Raw genomic sequence first — 18,377 nt, forward strand, 5'->3', positions numbered from 1 at the left:
GTAGTTTCAGCAGAGACAATAGACAAAGCAAGCAAAATACCACATATGCATCTTTCCTGCTGTTGGAGGCCATATCACATGATATTAATTATATGTCAGCACTATACAGAAGTATAGGCAACGCATATCACATAGTCACTTGTCTGTCTTGGGGAATTCCTTCACTATTCTACTGGCTGTCCCATGATCTTTAGTAGAGAGCCATTCATGGAAAGAGCAAGTCGAATGTACAGAAATGTATCTTGTAATAGTGAGAGACTCAATACTAAAGAAGAACAACACTATGTAAAACCATATAATATTTCAAAATGTAATGTTCAACACATTCAATTTAGGGATAGTCAAAACATTTCTACCACAATATTACTTTAGTTGTATTTGAATGTGTGCATTTGTATTGGTATTAGGCACTTAATATCTAGGCCTAATTTTTTGTATAACATGTTCCTTTTAGTTGTTTGTATTTGTGTGTGATTTATGGGTTGGTGTGGCTTGCTATGTCCGTTGCAGTTTTGCTATGCAAGGCATTAATAGTGTGTGTTGCCTTGCGGCATGTTGCCATCCGGCCAGTGGGAAGGCTGTTCTGCCAGGGGGCAAAAGTGACCCTGCTGATAGACGAATAGAAAGATGGAGAGATACATAGCACTTTGAAACAACAAATGGAATGATTAGTAGTGAAGCAGTGTGTGTGTGTGTGTGTGTGTGTGTGTGTGTTGTACTGGGATGCTCTGTCGAGTCACAAAGAGTTTGTAAATTTGATTAAAATAAAATAAATCATGGCCTGAGGCCATGCTCTCAGCTGACTACCAAACCTGGTCAGGTCTGACTCCCTCTCATTTATTTAATTGTTTTGGCGTAATTCTCCTGTAAGTCCCTTACTTTAGAGAATATTAGTTAAGATTATTATTTGTTTTCTTTTTATTTATTTATCACCCAGAGGGTATACATACAAGCTAAAGCTCAAAGAAAAGAACCACAGACAAAAACAGAAATTCAGGCACAGACAAAAAAAAAAGGAGAGTACAGAGAAAAGTGTGTGTGCATGAGTGTATGTGTGTGTGTGAGTCTGCATGTGTCTGCATGCGCAGTGTATGTGCATGTATGAAATGCATCATGTGCACATTATCTGACCCCTTCCATGCTTTCAGAGCACCTTGTCACCTTATCTACATAGCACAGATATTCTGCTTTCCACCTTTCCAGACTACCATTTGCTATGCATGTAAGCTTCTCCATTTCAAATACTTTGTTTATTGTATTATACCACAGGTGTAGTTCTGGTGTTTTAGGTTGCTTCCATAACCGTGTCACCTGCTTCAGAGCGGTCAAGCGCAATATATGAAAGACCTTTCGCTCCTTAGCCTTTATCTTATGTTGTGTATTTATGCCCAGACAATTTTTGAATGTGAGAGATTCCTTACTGTCCAGAATGTTTTTAGTGGCTTTCTCTACCCCTACCCAGAAAGACTTTATTACTGGGCAAGTTAAAAATATGTGTGTGTGGTTTGCTTTTACTTCTGATTAATGTTCTGTTTAATAAATCAACAAAAAAAAAAAAAAAAAAAATGTTTTTATTTTTTGTTTTTATTTTTTTAAAATCAAGCTTCATGACAATGTTGCACAACATACAAACAATATCAGCAGCATCGATTTCTGATCTGTGCATGATTGACAAGTTGTCCCACATGCAGTCATAACCTGTGGTCGCTCAGTGGCTCAGTTCTGTTCTCCTTCCTCTGTGCTGTACACAGCATGTCCATGTGAGGTAGTTGTTACCTATACTGTACCTCTGGTTGTCCTGGTTCAAAAGAGTCCAAGCAGTTTTAGCCACCCCTGATAACCGTGGCTTACAGGTGTTGTTGAGTCCACCCTGAGTGGTATAGTGTACTTGGATGGGCTTGACCACAGCAGTCATGGCTATTAAAGGGTCTACTTTACGGATGGAAAAGCTGAACACAGTTGGGGGGGGCTTAGTATACTAATCCCATTGCAGTCCTCAGGAACTGATCCTAGGCCTGTTTGTGCAGATTTGCAGTGAATGAGTCAGTGGTGGTTTGGCTGGTCAGATGACCAGTGTCAAAAGAGGGAAAGTGGCTAATCTGCTGTGACTTGGTGCCCAGAGGGTCACATGGAGATGTTGGGCTTGTTCTGGCCAGTGGAGGCAGAGATTACATTTAGGCGTCTTTCTGCCAATGCTGTTCCAAATCTATGGTCTAAAAAGATCAATGGGTATGCAGTACAAACATTTAATGGCCCAGTCATGCTGAGAACATGCTTGTCTTTCATCCTACAAAGAAAGACTAGGAATAATACTTTAAGATATTAATGTCCAGCTATGGCCTCCATGTTAACACATTTTTGCTCACTACACTCTCATCCCAGCGTAATAATCGAAGAAAACCATGGCCGCAGCAGCACAATGATATCATGCAGCACCTGAAAATAGTCCCCGTAGGCTAACTTCCAGCAACAAGGTTGAGCTGCAGCAGACGAATTGGTTAGTGGCTGGATTATTACGCCTGAATGAGAGTATAGTTCCATGTCAAATTCAAATTCTTGAATTTCCCCTTTCTTGAATTTCCCCTTGAGGATCAATAAAGTATCTATCTATCTATCTATCTATCTATCTATCTATCTATCTATCTATCTATCTATCTATCTATCTATCTATCTATCTATCTATCTATCTATCTATCTATCTATCTATCTATCTATCTATCTATCTATCTATCTATCTATCTATCTATCTATCTATCTATCTATCTATCTATCTATCTATCTATCTATCTATCTATCTATCTATCTATCTATCTATCTATCTATCTATCTATCTATCTATCTATCTATCTATCTATCTATCTATCTATCTATCTATCTATCTATCTATCTATCTATCTAAATCAGCCTAGAAAATCGCCATGTTTCATTTTCTGTTGGTCTTATTACACTTTCTAACTTGAGAGGAGACAAGTTTTAAATAGGAAAATTACCGGAAATCTTAGTCACTTTTAAACATGATGCTAGCAGGCGAGATGCTAATGGTCTAATCCGATTCAATGGTCTATGCTAGGCTGAAGCTAAAAGTGGTATCGCCAGACTCCGAGAACGGCTGGATGAACTGGAGAAAGGTAAAAATCAATTGTTTAACTCCAGGGGAAGTGGAAAATGAGTGTAATTCCCCAAATGGTGGAATATCCCTTTAATTATAGCAGACATCTTGATTATTAATGAGTTTCAGCTATTAATCACACAGCAGGCTGAGATTGTAAATACTTAACTCATTGAACGCCAAGCTGTTTTCGGGAGCTTTGTCCTAGAGTGCCAGCAATCTAGACCATTGTTGATGATTTTTGTACAGCCACAGCATATTCTGTTTTATAGCTATGAACACATACAATGGCTCGATTAAAAGGCGAGACTTTAAGCTCTCGGTGGGTGCAAAACGTGTATTTCTACACGCCTCTGTTCCTGAGAAATCCCAAGCTAAACAGTGGCTAGTTTTCATCAAAACCGCTGTTTTTTTCTAGAAATGGAGATATAACGTCTTTCATGAAATATGAAGTGTTGCCTGTTACTTACTTGTGTAAACATTCCGGGAAGTGATCATCGAGACCTGGCGAGACTGCCACCTAGTGAAAGACCCACGAAAATGGCCTGGTTTTGACCTGACGTGCATGCGTCACTGATTCGACCCAAAGCGGCAACCGAGTTATGATAAAATGTCCAGATTGTGCGTTTTCATGAGCTTTCGATCGTCATATATTTCATTTCCATTCATCACAGAGTTCCCAAAATCACATATAAGGTGTGTTAGAGTGTCTAGTTTTATAATTAAAAAAAAAAGCTAAAAACGTGATATTACGTTTTTGGCACTCAATGCATGGGAAGGAAAAACGTAATATTACGTTTTTGGCACTCAATGAGTTAAACTTTAGCCCTGTCTGTATGCCACAGGAATAGCCTACCTTGTCTTATCAGGGTTGATAATTACACATTTGTGTGCAGACTGTGGAAAATGACAAAAAGGTGAATGCCTTTCAGTTAATGTTATTCGTAGGCTCAGAAAGAAAACAATAACTAGAACATGAATGAAAGTCTCACAGATTTGAATTAAGTGAATTGTTGGCTTCATTGGAAAATAGCCTAAAAGTAAATGTAGCATATGTACAGATACTTTTGCACCAATCAAAGCATTCTGTGATTTTGTTTTTTGTTTAATCTGGGGTAGAACAGGTTCACTCTCTGCAAGAATTTGCCTTTCATTTGCGACTCTTACCACACAAACACTGCAGCAAAGTCAGATTCTGCTCCTAGCCCTTAAACTCCCCCAGTCACAGAAGCTTGTTAGCAGCGAGCAGTTAGCTGCAGCAAAATGAGCTTCTGATTTGATTTCTAACTTTTACTGGCTCTTTAATTCTTAAAATTGTCACATTTTGTGGAATCAGTCTTCCAAAGTGTCTGGGACAATGTGCTTAGACCTCACACTAATTGTCAGCGGTAGATGTATGCATGTGGGATTCAATCACGTTTTTTTCCCTATACATCTTCCCTCCTTTTTGAGTAATTACTCTACCAATTATCCCACTGCATGTATGTCTCCAATGCATACGTGTTCAGCATATGAGTTCCTCTTTTCTCTCAGGAGTATTCACCCAATCAGTCTGAGGGAGTTCTTCTAAATTGTGTTATACATTTCGTATCTAGATATCTCCCACCTACTTCATCTGTTTCTCCCCCCGTCTTCATTCTCTCCTTTATCTCCGAGTTTGTTATGAGATGGAAATGTTAATCCCAGTAAGTCATTAGAGGGGTGAAATTGACAGGTTGACATATTTTCTGCTTTGCTGTGTGGAGTTCAATGCTAATTAAAAGCAGAGGTATTGATTGATGTCTGTGGTGATTGCAAGTGTTCGGCTCTGCAGCGGCACTAGTGTCGATTCTGTTCGCAACACACAGATGGAACATGTTGGAAGTGTGCGGTTCACTACCACTCCCACATCAACTCCGCACTCATTAAATCATAGAGAGGGATTGCGGCACAGCCGTGTGTGTGAGGTTGAGTTGGTCGTCTCTAATTGTATGCTGTATGTGTAGAATCTGGACTGTGTGATTGACAGGTCCAGCAGAGTGTGTGTGTGTGTGTGTGTGTGTGTGTGTCTGAGAGAGTGTGTGGGGGGGTGTATTAGGTGTTTTTTTGTTAAAATGTTATAGTTTCATTACATCACAAGTTTAAATGCTTTGCCATTTCTTTTTCTATGCCCACCCTGCCTCGTGCAGCTAACATTAAGGACCTCACAGTTCTCAGACTTTCTGTCCACATTAAAACACAACGGCCGAGTATTCAAATGAAAATGGAATAGTGTGGATGTAGCCTCTGTCAGCTCACCCATAACCCATACATTTAATGGATGTGGTGTGATGCCTACAGCTCTAGCCTCTGCAGGGCTCTTGCAGTGGCAGAAGGCATAAACTCTTGCACTGTTTGTCTCTGAGCTTGATTGGCTCTGAAAATCTGCACAGACACAGACACTCTTTGTAGAATGACATCTGTTGTTAATAGCACCAGTCGGCCAATTAGAGTTGTTAATAGGTCTACATCCATTTATTATTGTGTGGTCTTGGCTTTGCTTTGTTGCTTGATTCACTGATATGATGATCATATGATGGCCTTATTATTTGTTTTCCTGTGGTGGGTGTCTAGCAGATGTTTTAGGAGAGGTAAACATTTGTTCACATTTGTAAACATTCTAGTATAGGCTTTAAATGTGTAGGCCTAATAGAATAATTCTGTGGTACCTGTTGTTTGACTCTTTCTTTAATTTTCCCCCCTGATGTTTCCTTAAATCTGCTGTCCATCAATCTGCTTAAATCAAAGTTAATTTTTATCTTAGAATTCACTTCACTGACTCCACAAAATGATTTTCCTCTTTGATCAAAGTGTTCTGTCTGTCTCTCTCCTTTCAGCAATTAAACATTAAAAATCTCACGGATGATGTGGTAAGACCCCTTTTTTGTTGATTGTCTGCCATCTTTTTTCCCCCCTCTCTCCACATCAGTCATCATCAATTAACAACTTTTCTCAGCGTTTGATTCAACTCTCAACTTGTCAGGGCTCCGTACTGAGCCTTGTCAGTTCCGCTCTGTGTGTGGGCTTACTAACCCTGGCCATGTCAATACACTGCATGCCCTCAGACCATATGTTATCCATAATTCTGAACACCTCTCATTCTCACTCCAGAGCACTCAATACATAGTCACTATTTGACAGCAAGCAAAACTAAAGGAAACAGATGTCTTAAGCAAGGGCTGTCCAGCAATTTTGTTAAATGGATGAAGTTGTAATTTTGCAGTGGATTTTTATACTAATTGTGGATTCACTTATTCGTTCTCTAAATCATTTCTTTGCTCATTCATTCATTCATTCATACGTTCATTCATGCATCCATTCATTCTTTGCCATGCCCACCCACTCACTCATTTATTCACTTATACACACACACACACACACACACTCACTCGCTCCGATCTGCACACACTCACATACACACCTGCAGATTATGTCTGACTGAAATGGTAGCCTATTTCATGCCTGTTTTGGTTCAGGCAAATGTTTAGTTCAGTTAACAAGGCATGCATGGAAACGCATGATGAGGGTGCTGCATCCTTCACCATCTTATCTGTCGCATGAAGAATTGAAAAGGTCCAGACCTTTCCCTTTTGGTCATGTTCTGGTCGTGTGCATCTCTTTGCTTGCTCATTTTTTTTTGTGCTCTCATGTAAAACATCCCGTTTTGGACAGTGAATTGACATAATTTTTGAACTTTACACGTTGGACTGTCACACACACACACACACACACACACACACACACACACCTACCTACGTACCTACCTACCTACCTACCAACCTACCTACCTACAAGTTAATACCTACAACCTACACCTATTTAGAATTACAGACCAGTGTTTCCCCTAGAAATTTTTCCAGCAGCGGTGCTGTTGATCGTAGGACCCCCCCCACAAAAAAAAGGAAAAATGACTCCTTAAATGGTGACTTCTTAAAAAATGACTCCTTAAATGGTGACTTCTGGTGGATTTTGTGAAAGAAATGGACAGATTGAGTGTTACAAATTATGACAACCATCAACACAAGCATTTACAAAGCATGATTATTGCAGTACTTGAACAGGATTATTCATGTTTTTCTTTCACCTTTTTCATTTACATTATTAGTAATTAGCCACTGTAGGCTAAGCCACTAAACTATTATTAGAATTATTTACGATACATGATACATTCAAAAATAATTGATGTCCTATTTTTTTTTAATTAAGGCATTAAGACAAAAGGCAAAATATGTTTTTTATTCCTCCCTTTAGTCAATTTCAACATGGGTGTCAACTTTTGCACAACACTGTATAAACTATATAGACTTCTCTTTCATGTCATTACACTATTGGTGCTATGCAAGTCAAATTGAGTGCCTGTCACTTTAAGGCCGTGACGGCCCGTGGGGCTTGCTTGATTCTCAGGGTTTTAAGCTAACTTAGCAGCGTTGTTGTGCATGGTGCATAAGAATATGTGGATGAAATTAATTATGTTTTCCATGTCATTTGGTAAAATAAATGCTCAAAAACTCGAAGAAAATCTATCTTGGATTATAGGAGATAAGTGTCTTGTATCATTTCTATAATCTTTGTGAGCTCTACAGGAATTCCAAACTATCTCCAGATGTAAATGGTTGCGTATCCTATTACTCAAATTCAATTAAACCCACCAATAGGCTAGCTAGACCTTAGTTTCACAGCCTAGGTATGTTAGCAACACAGGGCTTGAAAGCATTGCCTGTATCACAAACAAAAACGAAACAATGAGTGGAATTTATCTGGGAATAGGCTACTGAAGGTAGGGGCGAGCTACCTCGCTGGCGTGTTTAACTTGGTTCCTTGGTTAACATAATGTAGGCTACGTTTTTTTTTGCACAAAATTGCGTCTGCTAATAAACTTAAACATAAACACAAACAACCATGATCTCCTGTGGAATCCCTGACTGCGCCTTCAACTTTAGCCTACTATTATTTGTTGATATCAAACCTGAACGAACGGCAGCTGTTCCTGAAGTTCACTTGCATGTTTTTTTTTTTTAGTTTTTTTTTTTAAATTAGGCAACTTTTTTTGCAGTGGCGCTTGAATTCCAGGAGCGGCGCTGCACCGCTGATGAATACATTGTAGGGGAAACACTGCAGACCCCCACATGCCTAAGGATACACACACTAACATGCACTGAAACAGTGCTCAAAGTATTCTATAGACAGATGGAACCCACAACACATGAAACACACAAAAAAATCTCCCAACTGCCACACACACACACACACACCCACACACACACACACACACACACACACACACACACACACACACACACACCCATACTGGAGCCAGGCGCACGAAGGAGAGGATGAAAGGAAGAAGAGTGAGGGAGGATGGTAGACTTGAGTGTGAGGCTTAATGGAGCTATTGATGAGTTTTTACATACAGGTGTGGATATGTCCACATGTACATTTTGTTTGTAGTGAGACGAAAGATGTGAGTAGAATTGGCTGCTGGGTGGGAAAGGACAGAATTTGGTGGTTGTGTGTGATTCTTTCACTATGTGTGTGTTGTTGTATGTTTGTTTCAGTTCAAGGTGTAAATTGCAGATAGAGAGGAGGAAGGAACAGGGGCTGCTGGAGTGATTATGGTAGATGGAGAGGTGTGAAAGCCGTGTCTGATTCACTTGTTATCCAACATCAAAGGGGGAGACCGGGAGAGACGAACAACAAGGCTGATAGGCAGATAGGTACACACACAGCCTAGCAGGTGGTAGACAGATATAGAGGAAGGTTGGGTGGCAGAAAGGGCAGATGGTCAGGCAGACAGTATAATGGACAGACAGCTCTGCGAGACCGGTAGTTGTACCTACAGTACATAGGGTCATACAGGAAGAATATCAGCAGGATGTTTATGGTACTGAATTTCAACAGGTTGCCCCAAATGTAAAAGGATGACTTTAGATCTGTCTTTTTCTGTCATTTCTAATTATCTTTTATCGTGGTGGTCTCTCTGTCTGCGGGCCTGATAAGTCACAGTGGGAAGTCTGAAGCTAGATAAGTTGTTCCTTCGTCCTCTTCTTCCTCTTCCTCCTTTTCACGTCTGTCAGCCGTAGAGACACTCGGAGAGCTTTGAAATTGAACACCTAATCATGCTTCCAATGATCTCACTTCTCTCTCCCCTCATCTCCCAAACAAACCCCCTACAGCCAATCAGCCGTGATAGATTATACACTCCCAACAAATCTAATCCAATTAGAGGAGCATTATCTTTGATGTCAGGCCCCTCCTCCCCAGCAATGAGAAATCGCTGAATTGATGTTGTGTTCCGGTTCAGAATATGGAACCTCACTTTTAATCAGAACACGTCTCATTACACCACCATGAGTTGCCCGAGACAGAATTGTCATGGCTGGATTTTGCCTCAGCCAGTTCAATGTTTGTGGTCATGGTTGCCAGTGATGCATTGGTGAGGCTGAAAGCATCTGTGAGGATATGATAAAGAAGACAGATGATGGTGATGATGATGATACAAATAATTCCTATGGCAAGATCTGATTAGGATTGTACATGGCTTCTGGTGCTGTTGTGGCAGACATAATACAAAAGCACCCTCTCTTTCTGCCCCTTCTCTCTTTTACTCTCTCTCTCTTTCTCTCATATAGCTGGACCGCTTTGCCAGCATCCGCATTCCGGGTAGCAAGAAGGAGCGTCCCCACCTGTCACACTTCAAGCCCTCCTCATCCTCTGATTGCTCCACTTCTGCTGAGTTTGAAGAACTGTCCTCCAAAATCACCTCTGAGAAGGAGATCTTGGCCCTCTTCGAGAAAATGATGGTATGAATATAACAGCACAACACAACTCTAGAAGCCACATATTTATGGACAAAAAGAAAAGAAAAAAGTTTATTAAATTGTCAGAACAGCGGACGCTCTTCCAAGCCTTTTACAGCATCTGATTAAATGAATGTCCTCAGTAATTTCCATAAACTTTAAAGATATTATGCTTTGGTTTCCATGTATCTTTAGTTCTCATGTAACTGTAGGATAAATCAAGGGTTGTACAATGCCAATGTTATCAGGCCAGCAAAATGAGACTGGATCTGAACTAGAGAATGGTATATTATCTCTTCGCCAATGTCTGTGATTGAAGATTTATTCATTGATTTTGAGTCTTTCCTAACAAGAATTCTGTTTTCACATTTAATGTGTAGAAGGGTAGTTTGTAATCAATAGATGTGGGGCCAATTTTTCCCATCTCGTTGTCTGTTCTTTCTGTTTGTTTATAATATTTCATACCTTTTGCTTAGAAGGATGCACCAGGGAGAAAGATATGGATATCACTGGATATGGGAGCGAGGCTGTGGGTGTGTTTGTGTGTTTGTGCGCTAGGCACTTGTACACACTAATAATATCTCCAAAGACCAAGTCTTGAAATATTTTATTATGGGTGTACATGAGTCAGTGTGGGTCTGCTTAAAGTGAAAATTGCTCATCTATTGTATCCTTTTTTTCATTGGTGCTGTTGTGTGTCCGGCACTGTTTTGATGACTCCTTGAGGAAGAAAAAAAGGTTCTCGTTCCAAAGGGCAGTAAAGGTTAAGATGAAAAACGCTGCACCTGCAAGCACATTAGACACTGTCTGGTGAAGTGCTTTGTTCAACATTCACTTTTGTTGCCATTTTTGCAGTGTTGGCTTTCTATCTCTCTTTCTCTCTCCCTCTCCCTCTCTCTCTACTTCCCTCCCCCCTTGTTCCCTCCTTGGCTGTATTTTGTTCAGCTTACACAGTCTACCCCTTTACTTTTAGAATGCTGGGTTGTACTGGAGACATGCAGTCTCCTTTTGGTGTGGTTTCTAGTTTTAAAAGCTGTGAAGAGTAAACATCGCACGGACATGCAGCCTATCTCTCCCTATCTATCTCTCTCTCCCTATCTATCCGTCTCTCTCTTTCTGTCTCCACAGTTTTCTGTGAAAGCCTTAAGACATGAGACTTTCTCCATGAAGAAAGATAAAGCACACACAGGCACACACACTCATACCATGACCCTGTGTGCTGCTCTGGCATGAATAGTGTTCAGGATTTGAGGGAGAAGCTCAGGGAATACTGGGATATGTCCTAACGTGGGCAGCGCTGGTGTCGTTAGTCACACAGGCGCAGAGGCTGGTGCCTGCCGAGGTGACGGGAGCCCTGTGGATAACGGATGCCTCTGTCCCTTCTTTGCTTGCCTCCTCTCTTCCTCATCTTAAACCCCCACCCCAACACTAAACACCCCACCGGTAAAATGCAACACCTGACTTAAAGGAAAAAAAACACATCAAATGTGTGGTTGGTGGGAAAAAAAAGAAAGAGCGAGTGAGGAGAGAGTGGTGAGCGATTCCAATTTTTTTTGCTGACATGCTTTCCCTATCTGCACACTTATTGTCAAAAACATTTCACATTGTCATTCTTGGACTCTCACCAAGACTTCTTCATTCTGATATGAGGATTCTGGTTGTGGACTCGGACTGTGTCTACTTCAAGACAGTAATTCTTTGCCAGTTGATATCTGATCTGTATTTTTGTGTCCGTAGGGAGTGTATTTATTATCTTCAATGAAGGGTTTATGTTTTTCATAGCTTATGCAGACAAACATTAAAGGTTCTCAATGCAGTTTCTCTCTTTTCTTCTTTTGCTACTGGGTTCACCCTACAGTGGCTTAGCAGGCTTGTAGTACTCGAGTCATGGACTCGGACTCCGACTCAAACCCTAAATTTAAGGACTCTTGACTTGACTCAGACTTGGGGCACTGATGACTCGAACTTAGACTCTTGCATTGACTGCATTTAGACTCGTAAATGGAGATGAGGACTTCTTTCTTTTTCTCATCACTAGTGCCGCCAGCTTTTCCCTTAATATTCCTAAATCCATTATACCACAAAATCTTGCGTAGGATACCTTTTAAAATGGTTTAACTGAGGGTCTGCAAAAGCAGTTTTATATAAGTCAAATGCAACAACAAACCATCAGTTCCTTGATTAACTGAAAAATCGATACAGGAATATGGCATTTAATGAACAAAATACACAGAGCTAATACAGAGAAGCCCTTAAAGGTAAATATTTTTCAAGACACTCCCATCTGCAGTTGGTCAGCAGTGAGGAGTGTGTCCTGCGTAGCTGGTTGGTCCTCTGCCCTCAACTGGAGGAGATTTGTTGGAGACCAGGAGGAAGGATGCATTGAGCTCCCATAATGAGCCTGAGCAAGCTCCCCACTGCCAGAACCCTCTGCAGGGGGCTGCCCTCTAGCCCTGGCCCACACCGAGCGCCTGTACAAAACCATTTTGTTTTCCTGATGTCTCCTCCAGCCCACTCGCCCGAACCATCAGCTGAGATTCTGTGGAAAATCATGTTCTTTTTAAAAGCTGTGTTTGTAGACTCGAGTGATCTCCTGACATTTCAGTATAGATCAATGTGTGTATTGCTTGACCTTTTTCTGTGAGAGGAGTTCACGATGGAAAAGTCAAACTAACCAAACATAGATTGAGAGAAAAGTGAAACGAGTAAAGCAGCCTGTGGAACGTGTGTTCATCAATAAGTCATTCCTCTAACAGGAGATTAAATAGGCTGAACTTGGGCTGCACAACCCACACTTCTCCAGTGCCTTTTTTTCCATTTTTTTCTTTTTCTTTTTCTTACACCATCACCTTCAGCTTCACCTTGCATACAGAGAGATATGCAACAGTGTTCATCAGCCCTGGAACATGTCCCCCTTTGATTTGTTGATACCAGGGCTATTTCTTTGATAACTGTCCCATCAGATTGATTCAAAGCTCATTTAGAATTTCTATACACATAACCCCCCCCCCCCCCCCCCCTTCTCTTATTTCTAATTTATCGTTCCACTTTCTCTTATATTGTCCCCTGCTGACAAGCATGTACAGAGTCTTACTGAGGCATCTACCTGTGCCTTCCTTTGAATATCATCATTAAATATCTACAGTTGCAAAATGAGTAGAAGGAATCTTTCCTTTTGTGCCTTTACTAAGATGATCCCTGAGTGTTCCTAGTTGAGGGCTGTGTTTTGACGAGGGTGAAAGCGCAAGGGTGAAAACTTCTCTTGGTCAAGCTTTCACTCTCTGCTTCTTTAGGGGGAAAAAATGCATTAAAAATTAGCTTAACAGGTTAAGACTTGTTGGGAAACTTCAAACTGTTCTTAGCATAAGATGTCTCTGCCATGTTCTGCACTGCTCCCTTCATGTACCTGTGTTCTTTCTCCGTGCTTTTAGGAGGACATGAACCTGAATGAGGATAAGAAAGCCCCTCTGCGGGAGAAGGACTTGAACACTAAGCGAGAGATGGTCATCCAGTACATCATGACTGCTGCCAAAACGGTAAGTGGAGGCTTTCAGCTTTATCAGTGGTCTAAAGGTGATGATGCTTGGGACAACTTCTTTAACAATGTTGTTGGACATGAGCATGATGGGTTCCTAATTTTCTGATCAGGTGATCGGGACAAGTTGCCTGCAAAATGTATTGCCTAATATTAGAAGTAAAGTGCTCAATCAACACTGGCCTGTAACATTGCCTGGCAGTTGCCATGAGTCAACTTAAGTCTCCCTTTTCCTTCTCTCTCAGTGCTGACTCAAATCTCTCCCATAGGTTTTGGGGTGGGTGGAGTCTGCTCTTCACTCAGACTGATTTGCGATATTTGGAAATTTTCCTTCTACAGTGTTTGTCAGAGGAACGGTTGCATTCAAAGGCAGAGCTTTTTTAAAAGTGGTAACCTCTTAACGAAAGACTGACACACATGACTTTCTCCTCAGTCTCCTCTCTCTACATTCCACTCTGAATCCCAAAGAGCACCACATGTCAATATCATCTTCGCAGTGATTATGAACAACCTCTCTAGTCATGAACGTTGACAGATTAGATGTCAATTAAATGTAGATGTTGATTGATGGCCTTATAGTCAGCTATGCCCGGCTAACAGAAGGTTTTTCCAGGCTGTTGATCCACTAGAATGTTATGAAATTAAGACAAGAAAAATAGACAGATTTGTCAGCCCTAAGTGACTTGGTGAGTCCCCCCCCCCCCCAGGTTCTAAATCAGATATCCAGGTTGATATCCAGCACTACAAGAGTTATGCAGTTATGGTGTGTGTGATCGGTGGAGTGTATCGACAAGGTAGGGCCGCACTGAGGTTTTGGTCTCCCTCAGTCTCAATTAGACCCCAACCTATTGGCTAATTATGACAATTAATAAGTATCAAAGTAAAATAAGCAGCCTCTGCTGCTGAAGAACATAGTGAAGGTATGTTTTATGTATTATAATGGATATGAATTGTGCATTTAAAGTCATTGAGATGAAGTCGTAGGTCAATTAGTTCATTTGCCTTTGACTCAGGTCAAATTAATGGCATAATAATAAAAGCATAATAATCGAAGGGTTGTGGGATAATTTTTATATGTCTCTCATTGAATGTTTTGTATACCTTACATACATGTAATGAAATCTAATTACCATCCTTTTACTCTGACCCTTGTTAATTTTGACCCCAGGGTTATCAAAATGGTGTCCTTCTCACTTCTGCTCTTCTGCCGTCTGCTAAACCAGCCACCTACTTACCCTCATACCTCAATATACTGTACATGAGGACACCACACACACACACACACACACACACACACACACACACACACACACACACACACACACACACACCCCTAGTTCTGATCACTTTACAGGCACTGTATGCGCAGAAATGAAGGCTTACATTCATACCTGTTTGTTCGGAAAATTCATGGTTTGCACCTCAATTAATTCTGCTATCTAATCTTGTTCTTGGCTGGTGGTAGGCTTGCTCACTGTTGAGCCATGTGATTGAGGGGCATCGCAAGGAAAGCATTTAATTATTGAACTGCACCCCCCCACCACACACACACACACACATGCACACACTCACTCTCTCACACACATTCTCATGGTGCCTACACATTTAATTATTTTAGCACATCAACATTTTAGATAATCCTGTTTGCGTGTGTGTATATTTCTTGATTTTGAGAACTTATATATATATATATATATATATATATATATATATATATAAATATAAAAACAGTATAAATGTCAAGATTTATCGCATGTCTGCCTTGCTGGGAAATGCTTCATTGTAACAAATGATAACAAGGTGAGTTAACTGCAGTTGCCTAGCCTAATATTAACTATGCTGTCAGACAAGTGTTATCCAGCTTTCAGTAGCCACTTTAGTGTCCTTTTGCCTTTCGCCTTGGTTTATTTTGACCACTAATTGTTTGTGTGCATGTATAGTTTTCTCTCATCAGAGAGGGATGGAAAAGAACAAAATAATGTGTGTGTGTGTGTGTGAGAGAGAGAGGGATATTTTACTTGGCTGTCTGTTGTATGGAACATCATGTTCCTAAAAAAAGTAGACATTGACCCCTGGGGTTCCACATTGACACACATCTTGTCTCTGATGTTTGTGCCTTTAGCTACAGAGGGACATGGTATTTAAATGTTTAACGCAGCATAGAACCGCCTACATTGCCTGTGTTTGTGTGCGTGCATGCAAACTAGCACACATATTTTGAAATGTTGTTCATTTTGTGGTTTTTAATTAAAATATTAATAGGTTTTTCCCTGAAACTTCAGGCTTCCGCCAAAACCAGGTTGAGGAGAAAAGTAGCCTAATACACAAAAGTCAGTAGGCCTACTTTACATGTAGTGACCATCATCCTTACTTTTTTGATATGAGCACTTACTGTCATAACATTACTGTTTGCCCAGAAAAGTCAGTAAATGGGAGCACACACTAATTAGTAATTTCACACATCTTTCTTAATGAAACAAGGAGGCGCACACAAGGCTTGTGTGGAAAAATGTGTATTATAGCCGAAAAGTTACAAAAGAAGTCAGAGGCTAAAACTGGAGCAACAGACGTTTCGGACCTAGTCCATTTTCAATGTCTCCAGTAGGAAGCGCGTGGCAGGTTTTACGGTGTTCTATAGGGTGACGTGTCAGTTCAGGAGCTCCCCGTTCACCATAAGGTAGAACACCATTAAGAGGACCTGGGTAGTTCCCATTACCTAATGAATAAATAAATAAACAGATACATTTCTAGAGATCACAATGTGCAGATATACATATGAGAAATAACATGAAAATTATTATAAAGCATTTGAATGATTATACATTAAGAGGTTATAGAAAGCAAGAAAGAGCCAGTTCTTCATTCATCCCCAAAGGATGGACCGTTTTCAATGTAAAAATCCAGAAGCACTCTCTCTGGAGTAATCTTTTTTCCATATCCCCTCCCCTACGTGCAGGTGTGATGTGTTCAAGCACAGTATATGCGAGAGAGGACACAGGATGGCCCGCTTCATTGAAATGCCGTGCCACTGGCCACTTTTCGTCCTTGCGCCTAATGGCACTGTTGTGTTCGATGATGCATGTCTTCACTTGTCTGTTAGTCTTTCCCACATATTGTTTTTTACATGTGCATGTGATTAGATAGACAACATTTCGGGTGGAGCAGGTCGTGAATTGCTTCAGTTTGTATGTTTTGTTGGTAACAGAACCAATGACGGTATTTTTCTTAATTGAGTTATTGTGGCAAGCGGCGCATGAACGACACGGGTGGAAGCCTGTGGCCCTGCTTAATCGCTCGACACCGCTGCCTGTGGCCCTGCTTAATCGTTCGACACCGCTGCGTGCATTAAAGTTGTCAGCCTTGACCAAGAAGTCTCTTATGTTCCTAGCCCTGTGATGGGCAAAAAGGGGCGGGTCTGGGAAAAGGGCACGGCATGTGTCATCACTGCTAAGAACGTGCCAGTGTTTTTTGACAGCCTCCTTGATCTGCGCGCTGTGCTTGCTGTACGTAGTGGTACAGACCATGGAGGAGCGCTTGTCTCTTTTTGGGGGGGTTGAGGTGCGGAGCACCTTATCTAGAGCTTCGTTTAGGCATGTACTGTGATATCCCCTCAAACTAAACTGTTTGTACATCCTGGTTATTTCCAAATTGAAATCTGATGTGTTGGTGCATATGCATTTAGCTCTGAGGAACTGCGTGTAGGGTAAGCCACGTTTCAAGGCAGGTGGGTGCGCACTGGTGGCGTGTAAGATGCTGTTCTTATCGGTTGGCTTCGTGTAGAGCGTCGTCCATATATTGCGCCCTTCGAGGTGTACAACAGTATCCAGGAAAGACACAGACTTTTTGTCAATGACTATATTGAATTTGATGGAGTGTACCATGTTGTTGAGATATGTTACAAAGTCATTAAAGGTTTCCAAAGGGCCCTTAAACAGGCAAAATACGTCATCCACAAATCTCTTCCATAACACAATGTTTTCAAAAAAGGGATTGTTGTTCCAAATGTATCTCTCCTCCAAGTAGCCCATAAAAAGACATGCATAATCTGGGGAAAATCTCGAACCCATTGCTGCCCCTTGTGTTTGTAAGTAGAACTGATTCTCAAACAGAAAAAAGTTCTTATGCAAAAGTAAATGGACCATATCAACCAAAAACTGCGTGGGGTTGTGAATCAGTTCGTTGGTTCAGGAAGTGCTCAATGGAAATAATGCCCTTATCATGCGGGATGTTCGTATATAGTGAAACTACATCCATGGTGGTCAAGAACATGTTGTCAGTGTCACAATTAATTTGGGCATTGGAAAGCTGTTCGATGAAGTCATTGGTGTCGCGTAGATATGGTCTAAGAGTCTTAAAATGCGGTCAACATATAATGATAGAGGCTCCATGAGGCTGTCATTACACGCAACAATTGGGCGCCCTGGAGGCTTGACTAATGTTTTGTGCACCTTTGGCAGGATGTATATCACAGGAGTCACAGGGTGATTAGTGGTGAGAAATCTCAGTTCAGTTTGACTGATGTGACCTTTATCGAGGGAGTCGTTAAGAAAATTGTCAATCTCTTTCTTAAAGTCAGGGGTTTGATTTTTAGACAATTTAACGTAGCATCTGTTATTGGAGAGCTGTGATGCAATTTCAGTTCTGTACTCATCCCTGTCCATCAGTGCAATACCACCACCTTTATCAGCCGGTTTCCATACCACGTCTGGTCTTTTGCCCAATCGAGTGAGGAGCTGTCTTTCTTGGTTCCCGTGGCTTTTACCATCGGCATCAAGAATGATGTTTTCAATGTCTCTGTCAACAAGGTTACAAAAAGTTGCTCAAATGCTTCAAATGCTTTATAATAATTTTCATGTTATTTCTCATATGTATATCTGCACATTGTGATCTCTAGAAATGTATCTGTTTATTTATTTAT

The 18,377-nt window shown here is 40.9% G+C and overlaps 1 protein-coding gene across 2 annotated transcripts in view; it reads left to right on the forward strand.

Moving 5' to 3' along the window:
• LOC121698440 (protein diaphanous homolog 3-like) overlaps positions 1–18,377 on the forward strand; it is a 295,588-nt gene that overhangs the window by 20,294 nt on the left and 256,917 nt on the right. For both annotated transcript variants that reach the window (XM_042080537.1, XM_042080536.1), the window contains exons 2-3: positions 9,757–9,927; positions 13,356–13,460. In XM_042080537.1, the coding sequence (XP_041936471.1) occupies positions 9,757–9,927; positions 13,356–13,460 (276 nt within the window). The remainder of the gene's footprint in view (positions 1–9,756; positions 9,928–13,355; positions 13,461–18,377) is intronic.

This window comes from Alosa sapidissima, chromosome 23 (assembly GCF_018492685.1).
Source record: "Alosa sapidissima isolate fAloSap1 chromosome 23, fAloSap1.pri, whole genome shotgun sequence".
NCBI lineage: Eukaryota > Metazoa > Chordata > Actinopteri > Clupeiformes > Clupeidae > Alosa > Alosa sapidissima.